At 45.1% G+C, this 16,552-nt stretch overlaps 1 protein-coding gene across 50 annotated transcripts in view; it reads right to left on the minus strand.

The window, feature by feature from the left end:
• Positions 1-16,552, minus strand: part of ZMYND8 (zinc finger MYND-type containing 8) — a 138,161-nt gene that overhangs the window by 55,082 nt on the left and 66,527 nt on the right. For all 50 annotated transcript variants that reach the window (XM_078371859.1, XM_078371855.1, XM_078371851.1 and 47 more), the window contains 3 exons: positions 14,174-14,251; positions 12,707-12,822; positions 6,397-6,878 (listed from right to left, as the gene is read on the minus strand). In XM_078371859.1, coding sequence (XP_078227985.1) covers positions 6,397-6,878; positions 12,707-12,822; positions 14,174-14,251 — 676 coding nt within the window. The remainder of the gene's footprint in view (positions 1-6,396; positions 6,879-12,706; positions 12,823-14,173; positions 14,252-16,552) is intronic.

Raw genomic sequence — 16,552 nt, forward strand, 5'->3', positions numbered from 1 at the left:
TCCAGCCTGAGTGACAGAGTGCAACCCTGTCTCTTAAAAAAAAAAATGTTTTTGGTCAGACATGGTAGCACTTCTTTTTCCATTTAAAAAGAGAGAGATAGGGCCAAGTGTGATGGCTGACGCCTATAATCCTAGCATTTTGGGAGGCTGAGGTGGGTAGATCACCTGAGGTCAGGAGTTCCAGACTAACCTAGCCAAAATGATGAAAACCTATCTTTACGAAAAATACAAAAGAAAAATAATTAGCTGGGCATGGTGGCACATGCTTGTAATCCCAGCTACTCGGGAGGCTGAGGCGGGAGAATCACTTGAACCGAGGCGGCGGAGATTGTAGTGAGCCGAGATGGTTCCATTGCACTCCAACCTGGGCAATAAGGAGAAATTCCCTCTCAAAAAAAAAAGTATTTTTAATATACGTCAGGAGTTTGAGACCAGCCTGACTAACATGGAGAAACCCCATGTCTACTAAAAATATAAAATTAACTGGACATGGTGGCCCATGCCTCTAATCCCAGCAACTCAGGCGGCTGAGGCAGGAGAATCACTTGAACCTGGGAGGCGAAGGTTGCAGTGACCTGAGATCGCGTCATTGCACTCCAGCCTGGGCAACAAGAATGAAACTCCATCTCAAAAAATAATAAATAAATAAATAAATGCTACAATATACATCAGACATTGCAAACAAGTGACCCATGAACCAAGCAGTTCACAGATGCATTTAATGTGACATAGCTTTTCTCTGTTTAAATATGTGAGCCAGTACATAAAAGTAGATAACTGAATGTGGTGGTACACACCTATAGTCCCAGCTACTCTGGAGGCTAAGGTGGGAGGATCGCTTGAGCCCAAGAGTCTGAGACCACCAGCTTGGGCAACATAATAAGGATCCTGTTTCAGGGAAAAAAAAAAAAAAAAAAAACAAGAAAAAGTTTGAGTAGTTCACACTTTTTTAAATTAAGGGTTCTCTCGAAAAATCAGAAATCTCTCAATACAGAGCCCATACTCCTACGTGGCAAGAACCAGCAGGAGGAAAAGGTCCCTGGATCCCTTGCAGAAAGGTACACCCCTCTAGCTCAGCATCTTGAGAGCTCTTGACCCGTTAGTCATGTGTAACACTTACAGGTAACATGGGTGTGTAACACTTACCCAAGAGCTGATGACTCTTCTGATTCATGGTGCATGCTAGCATTGGCACTATTGTGTTTCCCTATGAAAGAGTTGCTCATCATTGTAACACTAAATAAAGTAGCCACAGGCTACTGTAGTACCTCCCACATGCACTCTGCAATAGCAGAGTCCCTAACCCCTTGGGTTGTTACATACCCATGTGCACACACAAGCACACAATGTGTAACAGGTATGGTGAGAAACATCTGCGTGCTTTCATTCACCCCAGTCTCTAACTACCACTCCCCAACCTCACTCACTGTCACATCTGCCTGATCCCTGTATTTGAGTTTTCAGCTTAACAGCAGGACTTAAAAACCAACATAGAAAAAGCGCTGGAAACACAGTCTAAGGGCTGGCTGTGGGAGATGGAATTATCAGTGACTTTATTTATTTATTTTTTTGAGATGGAGTCTCACTCTGTCGCCCAGGCTGGAGTGCAGCTCAAGCGATTCTCCTGCTTCAGCCTCCCGAATAGTTGGGACTACAGGCATGTGCCACCCCGCCCAGATAATTTTTTGTATTTTTATTAGAGATGGGGTTTCACCATGTTGGCCAGGCTGGTCTCAAACTCCTGACCTCAAGTGATCCACCCTCCTCGGCCTCCCAAAGTGTTAGAATTACAGGCATGAGCCACTGCACCTGGCCATCCGTGATTCTGTAATAAAGAACTATTTTACAACAAAAACATACTGATTTCACAATTTTTTTTTTAAAAAAAGGAGTATATGAAACTTATTTCCTTTCTTTGCTTCTTTTTTGAGACGGAGTCTTGCTCTGTCACCCAGGCTGAAGTGCAGTGGCGCGATCTCGGCTCACTGTAACCTCTACCTCCCGGGTTCAAACAATTCTCCTGCCTCAGTCTCTTGAATAGCTGGGATTACAGGTGTACACCACCGTGCCCAGCTAATTTTTTGTATTCTTAGTAGAGACAGGATTTCACCACATTAGCCCAGATGGTCTCGAACTCCTGACCTCATGATTCACCCACCTCAGCATCCCAAAGTGTTGGAATTACAGGCATGAGCCACCGCACACGGCCTCTCTTTCCTTTCTTAAACGGTATCCCCAGTGGAGCTATGAGACCAAAGGACCATTAGCCCAGAGGGTGGTGAATGTCAGGCCCCATGACTCTGACCCTAATACATATTAATGACTTACATTCAGATCCTGCCAGCAAATACTAGCAAATACCTGACCATTCTGGCCAGGAGATCTATATAATAAAGAGGAAACTACAAAAATCACTGAGATTATTAACCGCTTTGGCCATTAAGGCGGCAAGATTACAGGACACTGTGAGTTAAAGGCTTCTGGCTGAGCAAAGTGCATCTTAGAAAGCTAAATATCCAGTTCTAAGGACTACAAGCACACAGCTCTGAGTTCTCCAATCTTCTAAACAAAAAGAAGGTTTCTACATTCTCATAGAAGTTTTATGCAATAACATTTCAATTAGTAGTTTCATGTTGCTGGCTACAAAACGTTCACTGGTGAAGCTACTTATATTATCTTCTATTGTATGACATAGCAATTTTTTTACATGATTTTGGATGAACTACTATCTTACCTCAATTATATTATCCCCACTATGGAAGCATTTTAAAACCCATTTCCCATCTCCTTCCACTAAATGTTTTTATAATTGCTAACAGCAGAGGGCAGTAGGGTGCAGTGAAAGAAACAGGTCTAGATGCAGGATCTGGCTGTGGGGACTTAGGCACATCCCTTACACTCTGCATAGCCCTCAATTTGCCTTCTGTGAAATGGGGAGACTGACTCAGTTTCTTCCAATCCTCTTAGTCTATAATAGTGGTTGGCAAACTATAGCCCATGGGTCAAACTGGGCATACCACTTGTTCCTGCCTGGCCTGCAAGCTAACAAAGGTATTTTAACATTTCTTAATGGTTAGGGGGAAAAGAATTAATAGTTCATGAAACATGCAACTCGTATGAAATTTAAATTCCAGTGTCCAGACACCTTGGGAGGCCGAGGAGGGCGGATGACTTGAGTTCAGGAGTTCGAGACCAGCCTGGCCAACAAAGTAAAATCCTGTCTCTACTAAAAATAGAGGCTGAGGTAGGAGGATTACTTGAACCAAGGAGGGGGAGGCTGCAGTGAGCCAAGATCATGGCACTGCACTGCAGTCTGGGCAACAGAGCGAGACTTCATCTCAAAAAAATGTAAAAATTAAAAGAAATAAAATAAAAAAATACACTCCAATGTCCATTTAAAAAGTTTTATTGGAACTCAGCCACACACTATGACTGCTTTATTTTCCCTCTACCTATCTATCTCTCTATCTCTCTACCTACCTATCTATCGATCGAGCTAGAGGCTCACTCTATTGTCCAGGCTGGCGTGCAGTGGCACAATCATAGGTCATTGTGGCCTCAAACTCCCAGGCTCAACTGATCCTCCCAGCTCAGCCTCCTCAGTAGCTGGGACTACAGCAACCTGTGGCTATGTTAGTGTAACAATGACTAAACAGTTGCATCATTGGAAAAAAGACCCAAAAAGCCTAAAACTAGCCCCTGACAGAAAAGGGGGCAATTTGCAAGATAAAAATGATTTTCAATATCACTCTCCCGTCCTTCACTTCACATTGGCTAATTTATGATCAGTAAAATGACCTAAGCACATGCCAACAAGGAGATATTTTAGGAAAGGGTCTTTAAAGCCTACAGAAATGGGGGCTTCTACTAACTTCTCACCTAAAAAGCCACTCAAAAGAATGAGGTATTTTGCCAGGAAGTCTGATGTCACTTATCTTTCTCCTTTAAACTAAACACATTAGCCATGTTCTTATATTCCTATAAAACTGAATTTTTTGCAGTGTGGTACATAACGAATGGTGGCATATACACCACGTTTCACATTACTAGTTATGTATTAATTTCACATTTAATAGGAAAAACCACAACAAGCAATTTAAAAACAAAAGCCTATGCATTGTGTTTAGCTTAGGACAAAACTGAGTTACAATTTTAATATCTAAGTATCTAACAAAACACAGCAGAAAACCATGGCAATGAACATTCAGGCAACACTAATTCACAAAGTCACTGCCAAGGTTAAAATTTTAAACGTTTACTGAAAAGCATGGTCTTTATGGGAATTAATATGCCAAAGGGTTTGTGTAATTAAGTACCAATTTTGTGAACTTGGCTTAAATGGAACCGTGTCATGGAACAAAAGTAAGCTTTTAAGGACTCTGGTCAGGAACAAGAGGGCAAAAAGGAAGACTTTTCTGAAACTGTGTCAACTATGTCAATTCCAAAACAAAACTCTACGACTCAACCTTGAGTGTCTAGGACCACATGGCTATGAATGAGAGCTAGAGACAGACAGACTGCAGCCTTTATTTGACAGAATTAAAAGCCACAGGCCACTAGCTCTCTCTATCCCTCCCCTACAGCCATCTGGGGAGCAGCTAGAAGCAGTTCTTGAAAATAACCCAAGGAAAAGAAAAAAAATTCCCAAAACAGAAGCAAAGTCAGATTCTTTGAGCTCACAATTGACTAAGACCTTAATATTTTAACTTCTGAGGACATTCGTGGTCTCTTGAAGAAGTGATGCTTGCTCCTTAAAGGACTCCTATTCGGAGGAAGGAAGGGAGGGAGGGAAAGAAGGAGGGAGAGAGAGAGGCTGAGAAAGGGAGCATGAAAGGCTGTCCAAGGTTAAGCCTTTGGCCAGAAGCCTAAAGCTGGTACTCCAACCTGCTTTATTCATTCTAGAAAATCTTCTAAGACATTTTAACCTGACATTTAACAACTGGAGATTTTACTTAAAAACCTGACATTTAAGAATTAGAGGTTTTACTTAAAAACTTAAGACTTTGGGCCAGGCATGGTGGCTCACACCTGCAATCCCAGCACTTTGGGAGTCCAAAGCAGGTGGTTAACTCAAGATTAGGAGTTCGAGAACAACCCCGTCTCTACTGAAGATACAGAAATTAGCTGGACGTGGTGATACACGCCTGTAGTCCCAGCTACTCAAGAGACTGAGGAACGAAAATTGCTTGAACCCAGGAGGTGGAGGTTGCAGTGAACCAAGATTACATCACTGTATTCCAGCCTGGGTGACAGAGCAAGACTATGTCTCAAAAGAAAAAACACAACACAACTATTAAAGGATATGACCTATAAGAGAATGGGATCAGCCGGGCGCGGTGGCTCATGCCTATAATCCCAGCACTTTGGGAGGCCGAGGAGCGTGGATCACGAGGTCAAGAGAGAGACCATCCTGGTCAACATGGTGAAACCCCATCTCTACTAAAAATACAAAAATTAGCTGGGCATGGTGGCATGTGCCTGTAGTCCCAGCTACTCGGGAGGCTGAAGCAGGAGAATTGCTTGAACCCAGAAGGCGGAGGTTGCGGTGAGCCGAGATCGTGCCATTGCACTCCAGGCTGGGTAACAACAGCGAAACTCCATCTCAAAAAAAAAAAAAGAGAGAATGGGATCACACTGGGAAGGCAGAGTACTATTATTATTTTTTACTTCTTTTTATTGTTTTTTGAGACAGGGTCTCACAGAGAATCACACTTCACCCAGGCTGGAATACAATGGCGCAATCATGGCTCACTGCAGCCTCAACCTCCCAGCTCAGGCAATCCTCCCACCTCAACCTGTAGTCCCAGAGTAGCTAGGACTGTATTCACACGCCACCATGACCAGCTAATTTTTGTATTTTTGGTAGAGACAGGGTTTTTGCCATGTTGCCCAGGTTGGTCTGGAACCCCCAAACTAAAGCAATCTGCCTGCCTTGCCCTCCCAAAGTACCAGGGCTACGGGCATGATCCACGGCGCCTGGTCAAGTATTATTTTGTATCGTATGTGTTTCTCTAGCATTTGCGCTGTTTAGTGTGAATGTATGGTTTTGATAGAAAAATACAATTCCAACTAAAACAAAATTCTTAGGAAAGAAAACTGTGTTACGGAAAATCATTAATCCAGAATGCAGTGACATCTGAACAGAACTCCAGAGGACTTCCGGCCATCTCCATCTACTAGGTACAACCTTCAGGGGGCCTTTTGGGGACACTTCTCATTTCTGGGTCCCTAGCAGCAAGAATCCCATGTGGTGACTTGTTGAAAATTTGCTCTGTGGCCCCCTGCATTTCCCCACGATTGCTGTGACGCTCACCTGCTTGGGCCTGCCAGGTTTGCACCTACGGGAACCCCCCGTATCCAAGCGGTCTCCACCCAGCTCCCCCGCACGAGGCTGACCTGTGCTCTTATCCAGGAAGTCCATGGACTCCTCGCTCGCGCTGAAGTGGCTCGACGTGGCCTTCTTCTCGGCATCCTGCTCCACGTCGGAGCCCGTGTGCACGGAAGAGTTTGTGCTCATGGGGGAGCGCGGCATGTCAGACAAGGAAATCCGGCGGCCCGTGCCCCCGCTCAGCACGGGCTTGCTCATCAGGATTTTGGGGGACGCCGTCATGTCGAAGTTGAGCTTGACCTTCTCCTGCTTGTCTATCTTGGCTGTGCCGGCACTGGGGTTGCTGGGATCGAGCAGCATTTGGTACTGGCTGTTGGGCGTGTAGGGTGTCCTGAACGGAGAGTAGTTAAAAACACCAAACTTCCTGCGGATGTTCTCCACATAAACCTCCATCTCTTGCATGGCACTGTTGAAGATGCTCTTAGTCTTTTTCACAGAAAAAGGAATTTCTTTAGACATGAGGTAGCAATTATTTATTGGAACCCAGGCCCTAGGAGGGCAAAAGATAAAGAGTTTAAGTCAACTCCAGTAATTTCCAAGATTGTTTTTTCTTTTTTTTTTTTTTTTTGAGACGGAGTTTTGCTCTTGTTACCCAGGCTGGAGTGCAATGGCCCGATCTCGGCTCACTGCAACCTCCGCCTCCTGGGTTCAGGCAATTATCCTGCCTCAGCCTCCTGAGTAGCTGAGATTATAGGCACGTGCCACCATGCCCAGCTAATTTTTTGTATTTTTAGTAGAGACAGGGTTTCACCATGTCGACCAGGATGGTCTCGATCTCTTGACCTCGTGATCCACCCGCCTTGGCCTCCCAAAGTGCTGGGATTACAGACTTGAGCCACCGCGCCCGGCCTAAGATTGTTTTTTTCTTGATGTGAACCAAATTAGCCAAGCATGTTTGCCAAGATTGTTACTCTACTAAAAAAAAATCAAGTTGGTTTGAAGGATTAATTAATGTTCCACTTAACAAGCATGTTCTACCATAACAGAACATGAACAAAAAAACTTCAGCTAAATCGTCTAAAAGTGCAATGGACGTAGTCACTGTAAGCCATTAAAGAAACAATCCTCTTTGGTTTTCTCTTGGTGGAGAAAAATAAATCAGCCACTGCATCTGACAACACCTTGAAAAGAGACTGATTCCTCACACCGCACTCAGACATGAAGAGCTGCCTTTTCCCACTGCGATTCTCAATGGGACTAGAAGGAAACTTTGGAAAACTGCATCCCTAAAAGGAAGCACATGCTTTTGAATGTGAGAAAATTCACAAAGAAAATCACTGAAAAAGGAGTCCATTAGCCTCCAGGCATAAATTTTCCAACTCCCATCCCAAGCAGGTTCCATCTTCCTAATATCCATACGCCACACTCCAATTTTGCTCTACAAAGACCCATGAGAGCAAAAGACACCAGCAGCTTTTCTGGAACCAGGGCCAGTGACCCTCAGGGGAGGTAGAAACACCACAACTGCTGCCGTGGGTGACCACACAGCTGATACAGGGGCATCCCAGACATAACTTGGCCACCATGTATGATCCGCTGGGTCAACCCGGTTTCTGGCTGGGAAAACTGGTGGAAGCAAGCTTTCTAAGCAGGGCTTTCATGGGGGGATTTTTATTTATTTATTTTTTTTGAAACAAAGTCTCGCTCTGTCACCCAGGCTGGAGCACAGTGGCATGATCTCAGCTCACCAAAACCTCCACCTCCTGGGTTCAAGCTATTTCCTGACTCAGGTTTCAAGTAGCTTGAACGACAAGCGTGCACCACCACGGCTCAGCTAATTTTTGTATTCTTGGTAGAGATGGGGTTTCACTAAATGTTACCCAGGCTGGTCTTGAACTCCTGACCTCAAGTGATCCACACAACTCAGCCTCCCAAAATTCAGGGATTACAGGTGTGAGCCACAGCACCCAGCCTTTTTCATTTCGGTTTTTAAGAGACAGGGTTTCCCTCTGTCACCCAAGCTGGAGAGCAGAAGTATGATCAAGGCTCACTGCAGCCTCAAATTCCCAGACTCAAACAATCCTCTCAACTCAGCCTCCCGAGTAGCTGGGACTACAGGCACGCACAACACCCAGATAATTTTTTAATTTTTGTAGAGATGGGGTCTCACTACATTACCCAGGATAGCCTTGAACTCCTGGACTCGAGCGATCCTCCCACCCTGGTCTCCCCAAGATCTGGGATTATAGGCGTGAGCTACCACGCCCAACCTCCAAGGTGCCCTTTTGGATTTCACAGACCACTAACTCAAGCCTGGTAGAAAGCAGTGGGAACAAAGGAGACTTCACGGAAGTAGAAAACTCGTGTCTGGGAGAAAGGGAGAAAGGAGTATCTACTCAGTTGCTATCCAAAGCAATCATAGAAATCTGGACCCAACACTGCCACATCTTCCAACATTTTAAAGAGAAGAAGAAAAAACAGACTTCTTATGTTACATTTCACCCCCATTTCAACAGTTGGCATCTAAGAGAAAACAACCCAGGAGAAATAAAGCATATTCCTGGGCCAGAATTCAGAATTCAGGCGGATTGTTTGCAAGTCTTGGCGATACCAGATCGCAACACAAACTAAAACTAAACGCCCCAAAATATCGATCTGCTCTGCTCTATCCGAGTGCTGGAAGTCACCAGTTTCTCATTCATTCTGACTGCCGTCTTTCTGCTGAGACCTGAAGAACTTACTGAGATCTCAGCAAGAGGGGCAGAGCAGAACAGAAGCAGATGCCCCCAAGGTAAGCGTTTGCCTCACGGTGAAATTCTGTGTTCAAAGCCAGCAGGCACAGATCGGGGCTACTAGACATGACAGATCTGAGACGGCATCAGGGTCTCCAGGGCTGTCCCAGGACAAATGACTCTCCCTCCCTGGGCCAGCCTCAGCTTTGTCACCAGGAAAAAGGAGAGTGAGTCCCTATCTGGAGAATCAAGAGGCAGGGCCACCAGAAGCTTATCACCAGTTGGTGCTGGTCTCATAACCTCGTCAGCCACATGCCCCACTCCCACTTCACCCATGCACTTTTGTCCGGTATCCACGGCCTTCACTGTTCCCTACTCCCATGTATTTTCCATGAAATTCCTTGGCAGGGAGGGGAAAGTGTTTCTTTTCTTCAACATAAGCCCACTGCCAGGTGCAGTGGCTCACACCTGTAATCCTAGCACTTTGGGAGGCAAAGGCAGGCAGATCACAAGTTCAGGCATTTGAGGCCAGCCTGACCAATATGGCAAAACCCCGTCTCTAAAATACTAAAAATACAAAAAAATTAGCCGGTGTGGTGGCAGACGCCTATAATCCCAGCTAGTCGAGAGGCTGAGGCAGGAGAATCAATTGAATCCCAGAGACAGAGGTTGTAGTGAGCCAAGATTGCACCACTGTGCTCCAGCCCAGGTGACAGAGCAAGACTGTCTCAAAATTAAATATAATATTGGGTAACATTGAAAGGTGAAATGGTGAAAAATAAATAAATAAAATATAATAATAATAAATAAATAAAACAAGCTCTGGGCTGGCATGTGGCTTACGCCTATAATCCTAACACTTTGGGAGGCTGAGGTGGGCGGATCACCTGAGGTCAGGAGGTCAAGACCAGGCTGGCCAACAGGGTGAAACCCTGCCTCTACCAAAAATGCAAAAATTAGCCAGGTGTGGTGGTGCGCCCCTGTAATTGCAGCTACTCAGGAGGGTAAAGTGGGAAAACTGCTTGAACAAGCCACTGCCCTCCAGCCTGGGTGACAAAGTAAGATCTCATCTTAAATTAATTAATTAATTAATTAATTAAAACAAGCCCAGGAAATATTTCAAGGGAAATTAGATTTGCTTAACAAAATAGAGTCTCTGGGCAGGGACAATATCTAGCTTCGCACTATCTTAGTTCCAACACCATGGTGGCTTCTCCCTAGCTATGTTGTGTGACCGTGGGCACAATACTGCTCTAATCTTAAGTTTTCTTATTGATAAAATGGGCATAAAAGCAGCTTCTACAAAAAAGCACTTGAAACACCAATTGGTTGGTGTCCACTTTTTTTTTTTTTTTTAACTCTGCAGGCATTTAATAAAATATTTCCTGTATTTTTGCATAACTGTGTATACCTGTGCCTCTATAAAATGAAACCAGGCCAGGTGCAGTGGCTTACACCTGTAATTCCAGCACTCTGGGAGGCCAAGACTGATGGATCGCTTGAGTCCAGGAGTTCAAGACCAGCCTGGGAAACAGAGTGAAACCCCATCTCTACTAAAAATACAAAAAATTAGCTGGGCATAGTGGCACTGCCTACAGTCCCAGCTACTTGGGCAGGAGAATGGCTTGAACCCAGGAGCGGGGAGGTTGCACTGAGCCGAGATCTTGCCACTGCACACCAGCCTGGGTGACAAAGCAAAAAAGAATGACTGTCAGAACTTCCCTGCCCAAAGCCTACATCCTGAGATCTCCAAAGTTGTTTCTCCATCACCATGGAAGGTCCTGAACAACTCCCTCCAGAGGATCCCCTCACCAAAACAAGCCCAACAGCATGGTGCGCACTCCCTCAGAGCAGACACAGCAGGTGCTAAGAGGGGGTAGGAAACTCGTGATCATCAGACCCATGCTGCTTTCTTTTGCACAAACAGAAGGGGGCCAGCTTCCATGACAGCTCTGATCCAGAACCAAGACCTAAACACACAAGTTTTTGGGAAACAGCTTCTGACACAGAGCTGGCCAACTCACATGCTGCTCTTCACGCCCTGTAAGCTGCCTTCAGTGGCTGTCTGGCAAGTGAGAGATGGAGGTCCCTGCAGAGCAGTCACAGCTGAGAGACTAGAGCCATCAACCCTAAGGGTCTGGGAATACTGGGTGCAAGGTGGTAGGTACTGTTGTCTATACCCTGCCTGTGCCCTGAGTATATCTACTCTTACTATATTACTGTATAATCTATAGATAAGAATCCCAAATCATCAAGATGGTTCACATTTGCCATGCTCTGATGAATAAAATACAAACTTCTGCCTACTCCTCTGACTCCAGCTCCTGGCATCCTCTCCTCCCCTGACCCCAGCTCCTGGCATCCTCTCCTCCCCTGACCCTGTTCAAACCACACTGTCCTCCCAGCATTTCCTGAACCCTCTCAGCCTCAGTCCTTCCCCTCCCGAGCCTCTGCTCTTCCTGGTCCCTTGACCCAGATCTTCACACCAGGTTCCCACCATTACCTCCTGATCTGAGATTATCTTGCCTATTAGTTCACCTATGTCCCATCCTTCTTCCCTGCTAGGATGTCAGCCTTCACATGGGCAGGAACATCTGAATCACCAGCCTCCACTACACAGCCTGGCATGCAGCAGGCACCAAATATGTATTTCTCTGAATGAAGGAATAAAGGACTTAAAGTCAAGGTGTGATACTTCCTACCAAATCCAGCACCATGTCAATAATTTCTGTTTTGTCTTCTCACAGTAGACTGTTGGAATTCCCAGTAAACGGGTTTGCAAATGACTTGGGAATTCACTCTTTAGGTCTGTAAGATGACTTGCAGAATTTAACAGGGGAAACAAATTTCAGCTTCTGGACCCTCTGTGTGTGTACATCATTTTTAGTGTATGTACTTTAAGGAGGCTCCCCTAGACACTAACACGCTTTCTCAAACTGATCAGTAGGGCTTCAAAAGGGTCCTTGCCTTACTTAATCCTAACTTGCTAAAAGAGGACTAAGATATTACCTGCTGCTCATCTGTGCCCATCTGTTGTTCTCAAGCACGCAGTGAGCTCCACTCTACAGGGAACTGCTATTAGCTGGAATAATTCACTCTGCGTGTGTGGAGGGAAAGGGGAGGGCAGGAAGGCTGGGAAGGAGGGCTCACACCTGTCAAAACAGCAACCCCTTATAATTTCCCATTGCAGCTTCAGAGAAAAGGGAATAGGAGAGAACTACTCAGCATGATGATAAGACATTCATTTACTGGCAATCTGGAAAACTACTTCTTATCTTTGGAAGAATGATTTGGAAAGCAATTTGCATGGAGGCTTAATTTACTTCAGAAACCTCCTCCCAAAAACCAAAACAAAAAAAAACAGAACAGCAGCATTTCAAATAGTCACAGAACCCATTCCAATGCTGGTTTCATCAACAGACCCAGTAAAGTAAGATTATTTTCTAGCACACCTGAGAAAACAGTAGCCGACGCAATTATCAAGCTTAACGTACCTCAGGAAAACTCATTTCAACAACAAGATCAATGGCTGGTTATCATGACAATCATGAAAATAACAGCTACAGCCTCTACTTCTTTTCTCATCTAATAACAGTATCAAAGTTCAGTGAAAGCTACATGTTCCAAGCCTGTTATTAACTCCCACCTGTCATGTTGTCCAAAGAATCGGGCATCGACCTGCCCGTCTTTATCCCTCAGAGCTTTTGCAGGCCAGAATGGAAACCCCTTCAGTTTGGCCCAGACCAAAGGATGTGGATTGCTCTAGGAAAAGAAAAACGAGATCCAGAGTTTGTACACATTTGGTAGCAAGATACCCACTAAGCTTGGTAGGTGAGGATGAAGCAGGACTGTGGGACATAGGCCGTTAGTGGAAAGAGAAGTTTCCAGCAGGGTCGGCCCATGTGGTATTCTCTAAAAGGTGTGTATTCTCTAAAAGCCAACACACCTGGACAAAACTGCAAACAAAGTTAAATGGTGAAATCAAAAGCTGAAAGAAGGCTGGGCAAGGTGGCTCACACCTGTAATCCCAGCACTTTGGGAGGCCGAGGCAGGTGGACCACCTGAGGTCAGGAGTTCGAGACCAGCTTGGCCGAACATGGCAAAAATAGGAACATTAGCCAGGCATGGTGGTGTGTGCCTGTAGTCCCAACTATTTGAGAGGCTGAGACAGAAGAATCACTTGAACCTGGGAGGCGGAAGTTACAGTGAGCTGAGATCATGCCACTGCACTCCAGCCTGGGCGACAGATCAAGACTCTGTCTCAAAAAAAAACAAAAAGAATAATGACAAAATCAGGGTTGGATCCTGGCTGTTCCATTATTACTTGGGCAGCCTTGAGCAAGAGATTTCACCTTTCTATGCGACATGCACAGAGATAATGACTCCAATACCTTCTGTTACCTTTGGATTAAATGTGCATCATGCCTTGCATCTAATAAGAGGCAATATTTTGCTACCTTTAATCTTTATTGAAAGCTATGCAGAGCCTTCGCTATTCCAGTGTTAATCTCCAAAGGCACAAAGAGATGTAAAGTATGTTTTCTCAACTTTCCTTGCCTCATCTTGCCCCTGAACCCACTCCAACCTACCACCCCCAACACACACACCAGTGCACCCCAACAATGTACTTCTCTCTGCAGAATCCCAGCTTGGAAAAGGCATATCCATGGGGAAACTAGGGTGACTTTACTTCCCCCAAGAAGTATGTTTTAGAGGGACTATGGAGTTAATCCAGGGAAGTGTTTTCCAAACCTCTTAAAATAGAACCAACATGATTTGTAAATCACACACTGATTTAAGCTCATCTTAGGATCTATACAGCTTTGCTGCATCCCCCATCTCTGATGAGCTCCCTTTTACGCTGCATCTTGCAGTCTGCCCAGGCTAATCAACCCAGGAAACCATGATGCTATCTCTGGTGCATGAACTTTCAGCCTAAGAGGTTTATCCTACCTGGATTACTTTTTCTCTGCCATAACTTTATCAGCAAAAATTTATCTTGAAACTCCATCCAAAGTTTCATCTAATAAGCCACCTGGAAAAAGCTGTCTTGGGGTAGTCATCCATGGCACAGAGTTCAGTAAATGAAATAAGCAAAGTAAATCCAACTTACACAAGGCTCACAAAACCAGTTATCTCGTTTTTGGCAAGCAGCTAGATAACATTCTGGACATACTTCAATTTCATTCATCTGTAAAGCAAAAATGCATTAGAATGTGTCACCCCAGGGGTGGATATCTTGTGGACCTCAATCAGTGCTTGATGATTTTGAAGGTTAAGATTTTTTAAATTCCCACAGAGGGAATACCTTGGAGGTAAATCCAACCACTATGCATCACTCCCAATGCTTCCACCCAGTCCAAGCCACCATCCTTTCTCTCTGGACCAATGCAACAGCTAGCTCCCCATGTCACCCACTTTCGCTCTTACCTCCATTACGGACATTACCTGTGAAGCAGCCACAGCTACCTTTTTTTTTTTCCTCCAGAGTCTTACTATTGCCCAGGCTGGAGCGCAGTGGCCCTATCTCAGCTCATTGCAACTTTCAATTCCCAGGTTCAAGGGATTCTCATGCCTCAGCCTCCCAAGTAGCTAAGATTACAGGCATGTACCACCACACCCAGCTAATTTTTGTACTTGGAGACAGGGTTTTACCATGTTGGTCAAGCTGGTCTGAAACTTCTGGCCTCAAGTGATCCACCCGCCTCAGCCTCCCAAACTGCTGGGATTACAGGTATGAGCCACCACACCCAACCCAGAGGTACATATTATACACATAAATCTGATCCATGCCAACCCAGAGCCACCTATTATAGACATAAATCTAATCTTGTCCTTCTCCTGCTTAAAAGCCCCTAGTGACTTCCAATTATACGCAGTAGTTCTCTGTCAGAGCACTTTAACCCTTCCCTCTATCCCCGGAGATCACGTGGCAATGTCTGGAGACTTTTTTTTTTCTTTTTTTTGAGATGGATTCTCACTCTGTTGCCCAGGCTGGAATGCAATGGTACGATCTCAGCTCACTGCAACCTCCACCTCCTGGGTTCAAGTGATTCTCCTGCCTCAGCCTCCAGAGTAGCTGGGATTACAGACACCCACCAACATGCCCAGCTAATTTTTGTAATTTTAGTAGAGACGGGGTTTCACCATGTTGGCCAGGCTGGTCTCGAACTCCTGACCTCAGGTGATCGACCCACCTCAGCCTCCCAAAGTACTGGGATTATAGGCATGAGCCACCGCACCTGGCCTGGAGACACTTTTGATTGTCACAAATGGGCCAAAGGAGGTATGGGGACTACTGGAATCTAAAAGGTACACGACAGTCCCTGCAACAAAGAATTCTCCAGCCCTAAGTGTCAGCAGTACCAAGCTGAGAAACTAACAATGAAGTCTAATGACCTGACAGGTCCCTTGAACGCCACATGTGATCTGGCCTCAGCCTGCCTGTCTGGGCTCACCCTGCAGCAGCTCTGTTCCCAACCCCTTCCAGCCACTCTGGCCTGCTCTGCTTGCCAAGCTCAATTCTACATCCAGAGTAGCTAATGAATACCATGTTGCCCTATTTCATCTCCACTGACAACAATCTGAAAATTCAGTTAACTTTTTTATTGTCCTTTTCTCGCATAAGAAAGTACACTCGGCCAGGCGTCGTGGCTCATGCCTGTAATCCCAGCAGTTTGGGAGGCCAAGGCGGGCGGATCACGAAGTCAGGAGATTGAGAGCATCCTGGCCAACATGGTGAAATCCCATCTTAAAAAAAAAAAAAAAGAAAGTATACTCCCCTAGAGTAACATTGCAGCTTACAGCCAAAGACCCCAGAAGCTCCTTTCTAGGATCTCAATTCAGACTCCACCATTTATTAGCTCTGTGACTTTAGGGTAAGCTGCCTCTCTTCTTGGAGTCCCCACTTGCTCATCTATTGAAAAGAAAGGAAAGCAGCACCCACCACAAAGGACTGTTATGAGACATTAAATGAGATAAATATAAAGTGCTTCAAGTGACAGAGTAATCAATAGCGCCCATAAACATTTATTGAAGGCTTAGAGTGTGCTGGTATCATTCTAAGAATTCTGTAGGTATTAACTTACTTATTCCTTACACCCCATTAAGATAAAGAAAGTGAGGCCCCAAAAAGTTGAGTAACCTGCCCAAGGTCCTACAGCAGCAAAGTGGCATGGTCTGGATTTGAACCCAGGCAGTCGGGCTCCAAAGCCCTGCAGGTCCCCTGCACTGTAATTTGCTATTCCTTTCTACCACTATCAGTCTTATTCTTCTCTTTAACACCTATCATCATGCAAGGTGCTACATATATAACAGCTGTTCAATAATTAAAAGACCAACAGACTTCACAGGTCAGCGAATAAATAAGTGAATAAATGCGCGAACAAATGCATGGATGGTAGAGTGTATTTCCTGCTTCTGGCCTGGTCTACTTCTGGGCTATTCCAAGGGAACATATCCAAAACAGCCCATCAGGACTTGTCGTCAAGGA

This window comes from Callithrix jacchus, chromosome 5 (genome assembly GCF_049354715.1).
Source record: "Callithrix jacchus isolate 240 chromosome 5, calJac240_pri, whole genome shotgun sequence".
NCBI lineage: Eukaryota > Metazoa > Chordata > Mammalia > Primates > Cebidae > Callithrix > Callithrix jacchus.